Genomic DNA, 11,051 nt, shown 5'->3' on the forward strand with positions numbered 1-11,051 from the left:
TCGAGAAAAATACAGAACATTTAACAGCAATATAACAGAAAATCAACAGGGTACTCAAATGATACATGATATATATTCCCAGTACTGATATGAATACTACATAGTATCATTGGAATCACAAAAATACATGAAGAGCATTCTTAATTACATAATCAGACACAATTTTGTTTGTTTTCTGGCTAGGATGAAAAGAATCCCAGAACACGTATTTATCTGCATCAGTGCATGTAAATGGATTTAGCCTGTCACACATATAGCTCATCTCAAACAGCCCTGATGAACAACATGCAATTCCTGCAACTTCGAACCCTGCAGTACATAAACAGACAATGTCACCAAATCAGTATCGAAATTAATAATTCGAAAATGCTAGGTACCCCGAAACGTGTTTTCAAAATTTTCCAAAATCTAGTTGGAAATGTATGATTCGTTTCACACATACTAATAATAATGTAACCCTCCGTATACACATGACATGAACCACCCAAATACCTAATAAAATTTAGTTATCTATCTGTTACGTCATTTGAGAAAATAATTTGGGAACATAATTTGGGTACGTAGCATTACTCTTAATAATTTGATTCGGGATTAGTAATATATGCTTAAACACTTACCATATAAAGAAGGCTTGTGGACAATTTGTTTCAGGATGTTGTATGGATTAGACAAGACCACTTTGATACCAGAAAGCTCCTGATTCAGATTTTTCACCAGACCACTTAACTTGGAATTAAAATTCAGAGCCACTCGGTTGTAATTTTCGTTACATTCACCACCTTGTCCTCTGAAAAAATCTGCAGTTCTCTCCAATGGCAAACAGCCCATTGGAGGAAGCCCGCCTAGAGAAATCTTTCGAGCTCCCAGCTCGTATAATTCTTTTATGAATTTTCCAGCAATTCCACTCAAATAATCTTGATATTTGTCGACAGTGAATTGACTTCTTCTGTCAGGCATAGTATAATAATTTTCGAGAAAATCATTTGTTCCCAAGCTCAGTAGATACAGAGCTTCGCTTGTAATTTCTTTGGCTTTTTCATCACCAACATGAGCTTTAAGTTTGCTCTGATACTCTTTGTAGTATTCAAGTTCTCTCATGAAAGGTATCACAGACTGCAAACACAGATAAAAAAATTAAATAAAGCTACTTAATTAATTTCTTGTGTCATCTTTAATGCAGGGGGCTAGGCTATAGCAGAGTAACATGCATGATCTGAATTTGTAGCCATATTACTGCCTATAGGCTACATTATATATTTGACATGTTATTTAATAGACTTAAATGTCTTGCATCAAAATTTGGTCAGTTTGAATACGAAAAATCAAATAAAACAGATAAATTGGGACGCAAAAAAAAAAAATACTTCTGATTAAAATTCTGACTCAACTGGATAATTTGTGTGGCTTACTGGTTTTAATAATTTTAATTTATACATATGCAACTGATGACATAATAAATATAACAGCCGTTGCATAACCGTCTCCTAACTAAAAAGTGGTTGCTACTTTGTGTCGATAAATACATCAGAAAATCTGATTTACCATACGAAAGATAAGTATAAAAGACAAATCAATAAATTCAGCTACATGGTCCAGTTGATTTTACCAAGAGAAAATGTAGTAAAATCTGGTAGAATTAAATGTAGCAGTTGAAAGACTTACAAGAACATCAGATGTAGCACTGTCATAGCCAGTACCAGCAGAAGCAAAATTTACTCCATCCACAAAATCCGAAATGTTGTACATGGGATCCAAGTAGGCCGGCACAGCAGGCTTGAGTCCAAAAGCCTCGGATATAAAATCAGGCGGAATACGACCATTGCAGAACCTTCCAGTAGGTTTACCACCATAAAAATCGCGGCCATAAGGCTGAAAATTACTCTTGAGAAGAGTCGAGAGTTGGTTATTGTTTCCGGAATCAACAGAAGAGTCTCCGAAAACGATGATAGCCGACACCTTGGCTGTGGCACCAGGGACTAAAGTTAGGATTATGTGAACAAGTAGAAGAAACAGTATTGGCTTATGCATGGTTGCTATATGTTGTCTGTTTTTTTTTTGCTGTTGTTAATAGTAGAGTGAGGAGGAGGAGCAGAGTTTATAGTTGTGGAAATGTTACTTAGTTGATCAGTTGGAACAGAGTTTGTTGGAAGCTATTAATGACTAGTAAGTTTTACTTGGATTTTTATGTATTTCAATGAAGTTTATGCATTCATACCTAATGTTATAATTTTAATTGATCTCCGCATATCTCTAAAGATTTTATGAACTTATATACTCATTTTATAAAAATTTGTAAAATTTTGCATTTATATGTAATGTCATAATTTTAATTGATGTATACCCATCTCTAAAGTTTTGTGAACTTTCCAACCGATTAAAATGCCAAAGATGGGGAAGTACTTTAATATTTATAGTACTCCAAAGATGGGAGTAAAATATCATAAGCATCCACAAATAATTTAAAAAAAACCACCTTTCACAAATGCATTTAATTCTCTATCTAACCCAGAAGGAGCTAACAAATCTAATTATGGGCAGACATGTTCAAATAAAATTTATTTTTACTAAGTAGAGATAGACACAGTAATTAATCCTCTCCGTCCCTCATTTTTTTACGGATTTTTTTTCACTGCTCGACACGTATTTTAAAATTTTTATAATACATGATTTCGTAATTTATTTGTAAGATTTTTTTTTATATAAAAATTCAGACATCAATTTTTTATTTAAAAAAAGAAGATAAAAAATTATATTAAGAAACAATATTTTCTAAGAACATTAAATACGTGTCGAACTCTTGTCCCCAAGATAAACTAGGGACAGAGGCCGTATAAAATTTATTTTTTTGTCTAGAAAAATATTAGATAGGCAATTTTTGATTGATTTCACTCATATTAATAGTAACGGAATTTCTATATATATAAATCAACATATTAAAATAATCATTTATTTATCAGGTCATTTGTCAAGACAAAATTTAAAAATATAAACATTCCTTTTAACTACGTATAAAATTTTAAACGAATTTTCTATGGTGCGCTCATGGGGTCAATAATTCTCACGAGAATACTAACTTCTGATTGGTGAATGAATATTAAATGTTGATTGCCCTAAGCATTCACACCAATTCCACTAATCAAATTAAGCAATTTTCATAAGAGTTGATGCTTGGCATGTGTCGTGTGCACACACCAGAAAAACCTAATCTTAAACACCATAATAAATGGGTGATTAATACTGTGAATTAGGTGGTGTAGTTAATGGCAAGGCGTTCTTCTGGATGGTTTGAAAAATGTGGAAAGAAACACATATTGGGTGACATTATAAATGAGTGAATGTTTTGTTTTTACAAATGGCATTGCCATCATTTCTTACTTGAAAGAGGCTCAACTAATTTGTTAGTAGCTTTTAATTTTGGATCGGCTTGAATATTTAGTTGAGCTATATTTATGGTGGTCTGAAAGTTTCAAACCTGGAGAAGGTAGCTTCGTCAATCCAGGAGCACCTGCAGGACTAGGCAATCAGGGTATTTGTAGATTGTGTTCGTGTTGTACAGGACATTAAATTGAATTGATTGAAATATCGGTTAAATACTTAAATGAGTTCGATGCAGTTCATTATCTTGAATACTAGAATTTCAAGCCTCCTATAGAGTATTGTTTTTAATAAAAATTATATTTAAAAAATTTATATAAATAATCAAAAATTAATTATGCCATTATATTTATATGTACCTATGACAAGTAACAAAAAAAGATAAAGAAAAGAGATCGGTGGAGGAATTATGATATATAAATTATATTCTTCGTCTATTATCAAATAACTATTATTTATTTTTTAACACAAAATTTAAGGAATATTGATCGTAAAACTGGAATTATTATTTCTCAAAAAGGAAAGACAATCTTATTTATATGTGTGGTAAAAATGAAGAATCGACAAACTTGTAAATAGATGAAATACTCTATATAAATTTAGAAAAATCTTAATAATCATTAATCATGTATTTGGAATAATCCAAATAATAAAGATGAATATAAAATATGTTTTGAGTTTATTCGTGGATATCTATATTTTTGTGGCCAAAATAATTTTAGATACTTTACCACAAAACATCAACTCCATTAGCAAACCTAGACAACTAGTGTATATAAGAAAAAGATATATATTTACGATATTAATTAACTATTATATTTAAGATGTAAATAATATAGGTAACCTGGTTGAAGTGACACAACACTTTCCTTCCAATAATTTGAAAAATTATTTTTAAATATAAACAATCGTATTGGAATTGCTCTCCTCAAGTTGATACAAATTCTCAACGTAAAAAAAAAAATAAAAAAATTCCAGGTGATCGTAATTCTTCTTACACGTATTCAGAGCTACGCTAGTAATTTATAGGTTCACCAAACTTTGCATGCCTTCATATTTAGCGATAGAAATCTACTTGTGCTATCAAAGCGTAGAAAACGATGGCCCGGTTTTTTATATTAAGCGGTCACGTTCAATTTAATACCCGCCGAAATTCTAAGTCACATCTCTCGAATAATTTAAGATGTTTTAAATAGATCCTAAATCTCTATTGTTGTCTGCCCAAAAGAATATTTTATTCGACTTTGTCTCATTTTTTTCAATTTTAGTTTGTATAATAATAAGAAAATGACCTTTAAAAATTAGTACTTGTATTTCTATATATTTGGTGTCGTGATCGATATTGATGAACCGCATATGATGAGCTAGAACAGGGCTGGACATGGAGTCCACAGTATTAAATATTAATGACTTTTTAAATTGTTTAAATTCAAAATATATAATTTTTTTTCGGTAAATAGGTTCCGAACAGCTTTTACTGGCCTGGGGTGGGGCCTAAACTTCAGTCTTTAGTGATCAGATCTTCTGGTCCAATTCATTTAGAGCCCATTTCTTAAAGACCCAATCCACTTACTAGGAGCCCATCAGTACCCATCAAAAACTGACGAAGTGGTGATGGATCGATCTTTCGTTATAGAGAAGAAGTGACAATTGTTAGGCCCATAAATCCAACTTACATTTTTCCGGAAAATTTATTGTCCATAAACCAAATTTTGTGTACTCAATAATTGGAAAAAAAAAAACTCTAAATTTTTTATACGAGTGAACCAACTTACGAATATACCCCGCATAACCATATTATTAAGTGTGATCTAATCATCCAGTCTAAATTAAAAAAAATAAAAAAATTAAAAGTTGTCATCTAATAAAAAGCTTTTATTACTTAAATTTATGTGTGCTAAATTAGGTTTTGGAAAACAATTTAAAGCTCCAAATTGGCAAACGGCAATTTCATACCTCTCGTTAATATATAAATGACCCACTCCCATCTCTCAACCACAACTTCTCCTAAAATCAATAGAAACCATCCATTTTAACTTATCATACAATTATTCAAATAAGTAGATATGTGCATATTATCGCACACTTAAAAAATTACTTATCAATAATATTGCACAAGTTTTAACAATGGCTAGCTTGAATCATCGAGGATTGTTTCTTTTTTGCCTGGTAATGCTCTTGGTTTCTGCAATGTCAATGCGAAAAATCGATGCTAGAGATGATGCGATAAACCTGAATACTCATGGCAAGCAGTATGAGATCGAACATGATGAAGATGACAATCGTGGAACCACTGGAAGGTCCGGACAGGAAAAAGACAGAGCAGGAGGAGATGTCCGTGTTGTTGGACACTAATAAAATATACAAAAATAATTAAATTTCTTTTTTCATTTTTGATAGTTTTCTTAATTTAATGTATACTGATAAATATGTATCTATTACTTTTGATCTTATATATCGGCTTTAGATTATGGTTGTTTTGAATTTTCATTGTTATATATGTGGTTGAATTCATGAAACTGTGCGATTGAGAATAACTCCAATCAAATTGGGGCACGAGAACATATTTATTAACCCCGGGATAACCAAAATATGTATAAATGAATTGATACAAATTCATTAGAATTTATATATAGATTTTAGTTATGAGATATTGGAAGTTCTATATAATAATATACAAATCATCTATTTTATGTATATGTTTTTGAATTTCTAAATTTTTCACCAAAAATTTGCATAAATCAATATATTATAATAATTTGGACAATTATGGGACTTTGCATATTAATTAATTCATGAATTATTTAAGTAATTTAAATAAATTTTTATTCTGATCACATATTAATCAAAATAGGTTTACTAAAAAATTTGCTGAAATATTATCAAATAATTTACTGAGGGAGTGTATATATTGTTTAGATAACTCATTGTTATCAGATTAAATTATCATTAAAATTCCATACTTATATAAAACAAACTTTTTAAATGATCATATTATTTTAATATGAACTAAATGTTGTAGAATGATATAAAATTTTAAATTTAGAAAACTAATATGATCAGAAAATATATCAACATTAACTAAAGGGACTGATTTATTAATTTAAATAATTGATTCGAAATTCCCAAAGTTGGATACACACCTAATATTTTAGCTACTAAACAATCGTATCAATAAAAAACTTATGTGAATTAATTTAGAAAAATAAAAATACAGATAAAGAAATTATGCGATTTAATAAAAAAGATTTAGTCGTATAATAATCGACATATCGGGTAAGAATAATTCTATTTAGGCTTACTAATGTAGAAATTTTATTACTTATTCTAATATTTTAAATAATAAATTAATCAATTTATTTTTCTAATGATAATAAATTATATTGTGTATAGTTTATCTTGTAATTTATTTTGACATTTTTTAAGTTCTAATACTAAATTTATTGTTTCTCATAAAAAAATACTTTCTCTTTCTAATAAGATGAGATATTGAGATAAAGATGAATGTAAATCTATTGACAAATGATTCAATTTTGAAAAAATATATGTAGATGTAACTCTAAAACTTGTTTATATAATTTTAGTTTGAGACTGACAAAATTATATTAGAATGTCATGCATAGACATAATTAAGTTATATGAATATCAATTTTGTTAAAAATAGTAAATATCATATATTCTGCAAGTAATGTATTATAAACATAATATATTTTAAAAATATGTTTTATGAATAAAGCAATTTTAGTTACTATTTTAAACAACTTAGAAATTTTCAATCAAAAAATACAAGTCCTATTATTTTACAAAATAATTTTTACTTGCATCACATCACATGCATGATTTTGAAAATTTTCAATAAAATAATGATACTCATAATATTTCGTTAAATTGGATAAATAATCATTTGTGATCATAAGTTCATGACGTTGATTATTGATGATACACGATATGATATTACAATGAGTAAAAGACATTTTTTATGTTTAAAATTTTACTTTTAAAATATGTATTCTTGAATATATTCTTCTAATCTTTCATTTTATATTCATTTAAAAATAATAATTTACATTGCTACTAAATGATGGTTCCAATTATATGATCAAATTGTTACATGAGGGTGCATAGGGTTATATCCATTGCTACGACTTCATAAACAATACTCTTTTTGTACCTCTCATTTATCTCACATTTATTTACACTTTTTTTTGCATTACCCCGCACGTATTTTAAGGCACATATAAAATATAGTTTTATAACTTTTTTTTGAATTTTTTTTGTATAAAAAATTTAGATAGTAAATATTTATTCAAAAAAATTCAAAATAATTTATCAAATTATATTTTAGGAAAAATAGATATTTTTGCCACTCAACTTATTATGTTTTTAGAAACTTACCACTTAACTAAATTTTTTCTCGTTTTACTCACTAATGTTAGGTTTGGATTTATTTTTAGTCACTAACTTAGGTTCGGATATAATTATTAGCATTTTGATATTTTTTTTTGTAGCATCATTAATGCATAATGACCGTATGTAATATTTTGATGATGTGGCGTATGTTTATATCTTTATATATAACAATAATAATATAAAATGAGTCGATAAAATATTAAATTCGAGAAAAATCATAATTAGGATTCTAGAATTTCATTAAATCATCAATATAAAATCAATGACTTCAAGCAATTCATCCTCCCTGATAAGCTAAAGTCTAATTGAGTGATATGATGCCTCATCTTTCGATATTAAAGTTTCACTCGACTAGCTCAGCCTAGGATCTCTCTTAAATTTATCAAATTTATCTTCAAAAAATTTAATAACTTTTTCTTACTATAATTTTCAAGATAAAGATAAATAAATAGAGAGGAAAACTTAAAATTCGACGATTGTCCTCTGTAATGCATCATTTTATGTTATTATTATTCCCTATATCCCTCTCATTTATTTACCGTTTTTTCCACTACTTAACATGTACATTAAGTCTCTTACAAGACATAGCTTCATAGCTTGTTTTTGAGATTTTCTTTTTGTGTATTAAAATTTAAACATTAAATTTTTTTTCGGAAGAAAAATAATAATTTATAAAACTACATCTTTTTGAAGCCGTAAAATACGTGTCAAACTCTTATCACCCAATGTAAACGATTCTGGGTACATAAAGATACTATATATAAAGATATAGACATATATCAAATTATCACAATATTACAAATTACCACTATATTTAATAATGTTACAAAGAATTAATATAGTGCTAATAATCAAATCCGAACCTAACTTTAATGGCAAGAAAAAAACCGAACCTAACATCAGTGATCAAAATAAAAAAAATTATAGTTGGGTGGCAAGTTTCTAAACACACAATAAGTTGAGTGACAAAAAAAATCTATTTTCCCTATATTTTATGAGAGCTTTAGAATGCGTGTCGAGCCCCCGTCCCCCAATGAAAACAATTAAGTGAGATGGAGGGAGTATAATAACAATATTTATCAAGGTTGACGTCAACAAGAGCTGTACATATCCATAAAAATGGTTTTATCTTTTTGTATGATGAATATTAGGTGTACCGATGACTCCTTAATTTTGCAACTTGAGAAGTCAAAAGCATATGATCGACATTTAAAGAAATAAAATATGAAAATGTGAAGGTCGGCGACTTGAAAAGGAATATAGAGCTCATTGTATATTTATTTTTCAATATGATTTACAATAAAACTCTAAATCTTTGTAAAACAAAATATGTATTATGGATTCTTCTTTATCGCCCCCCTCTTTGAGACGGCTTTTGTAACACCACGACCACCAGGCCATTTACAACCTCTTCTTCCTCTACCACCACTTCGTCCTCCCAACTCATGCTTATAACCATCATGATGATTATGGTAACCAGTACGATGGTGACGATGACACTTATGATTCCATTTGTGATCATAACCACCAGGGTACCATCCATAAACGCGTTCGTAACCTCTCAACCGAACAGGATACTCGGTAGCTACACAAATAAAAAGAAAGATATATATTAGTATGCATAAAAAATAAACTACTTTTTGATTGATTAAACCGTATTTTCTTGTATTGATGCAAAAATCTTTGTAAGCTTGCAAGTGCTTAAATTGTTATATGTGCATACCTAAAGCTTCATGTGTGGGTGCATCAAGATTGGCTGTAATTGAGTAATTTCTGATAAGAACAATATAAAGAACAACAGTAAACAAAAGCGCTTCATTCTTCATATTTGAGTTATTTTCATAGGAACAATACTAACTTGTAGACTTATATGATTGTAAAACGTTCGATATAAGAACTGAAATGTATATGTGTGGATGTATAAGTCTTCTTCACTTCACGTGTATTTATAGAGTTGTTCGGTTGTTTGAGAAGTAAAGTTATAAAATCGGATATACATGATTTATCTATAAGGATTAAAAATTGTCATGTTTGGTAGGTTGTAACAAATTTGACTATTGCATATCTATCACTTATCTGTAAATTCTGTTCAAAGATTTTGTCTGTCGATATATACGAAAGACTGAAAACAATTTTATGCATGAAATATAAATCGTAGACAATATAAAACTTTATATGTATAATAAAGTTGTCACGTGTCTTATTTACACACACACACACACATATATATATCTATGTATGTGAAACATTTTCATAAATGTTCATTTTGATTTCTATCAAAACCATTCGTGTTAGAGGTACCACAAATATTTCAATAAGATGAAAAATTATTTTAATATACATACAGGTTTCGAGTCAAGATCAAATATTTATGAAATCTGTATATTTATATGTCTAGCGAGAGTTCGAGTCAATATCAAATTATAAAAATTATTTTGACATACATACATGTTTCGGCTTACATATGAATAATTATAAAAAAAATATCACGATCAATATTATCTCGTGTAACTGACTTATCTACAAGTTTTTCCGCTGACTTTAATAACCGAGACCACATAACTTATCTCCTCGAGTCATTTTATAAACACAATTTTTTAAATGAAAAGTTTCTAGAAATTTGAATAGATTATCCGAATTTTGCATGAAAAAATCTACGTATATCTTGTATATACACATGTGTATGTAAAGGAAAGTTCTATGAAGATCGCTATTTCATCGGAGACCTCGGAGACCGCGTATGTTCAGCAATCAAAATACTATAAAATATATTATTTTGTAAAATATGTTCTACAAATATCATGTATTCATTAAAATTGTTGAAGATCATCTATGTTTAATAAGTTGATGATGTATGTTCTGCAAGTTGAACAAATGTTCTGCAAACTAAACATATTTCATTGAACAAAACATTTTGTAATGTTCTACATGTAAAACTTATATGATATCCAAGATTTTAAATGAAATAATGATTTCATTGAACATGATTTGCAAAACTATACGTTTTGCAATATTTTTATGAAATATTTTACTTGCAGAACATAGGTGGTCTCCAAAAAAAATGTGATCTCCATTAAACTTAACTCTATGTATGTATTTATATTTTTTTGGATAACTGTGTACAACCTAAGTTTCATAAGTTTGCACTTTGCAAGCCTAACTCGATTTTCCATCAAAAACAATAGTAACGTTGTATATTTGTATATACTATTTGTTTTACCTTATTGACTCTAAGTCATCGGTCTTTATCAAAAAAAAAAAAAAAA

The 11,051-nt window shown here is 28.7% G+C and overlaps 1 protein-coding gene across 1 annotated transcript; it reads right to left on the reverse strand.

Annotated features, from left to right (window-relative positions):
• Window positions 1–2,121, reverse strand: LOC108216426 (GDSL esterase/lipase At2g04570). Its single transcript, XM_017389183.2, has 3 exons — window positions 1,663–2,121; window positions 618–1,113; window positions 1–309 (listed from the first exon to the last, which is right to left on the reverse strand). Exons 1-3 carry the CDS (start codon window positions 2,026–2,028, stop codon window positions 116–118), a joined length of 1,056 nt encoding a protein of 351 aa, XP_017244672.1. The 5' UTR covers window positions 2,029–2,121; the 3' UTR covers window positions 1–115.
• Window positions 2,122–11,051: the final 8,930 nt, after the last annotated feature.

The sequence above is a fragment of the Daucus carota genome, chromosome 4 (genome assembly GCF_001625215.2).
Source record: "Daucus carota subsp. sativus chromosome 4, DH1 v3.0, whole genome shotgun sequence".
In the NCBI taxonomy this organism is placed as follows: domain Eukaryota; kingdom Viridiplantae; phylum Streptophyta; class Magnoliopsida; order Apiales; family Apiaceae; genus Daucus; species Daucus carota.

Coding starts and splice junctions, on each gene's coding strand:
- LOC108216426 (XM_017389183.2), bottom strand. CDS start 2,028: ATGCATAAGCCAATACTGTTTCTTCTACTTGTTCACATAATCCTAACT. Junction 1,114..1,662: donor GTGCTACATCTGATGTTCTT/GTAAGTCTTTCA, acceptor CTGTGTTTGCAG/TCTGTGATACCTTTCATGAG. Junction 310..617: donor CCACAAGCCTTCTTTATATG/GTAAGTGTTTAA, acceptor TATGTACTGCAG/GGTTCGAAGTTGCAGGAATT.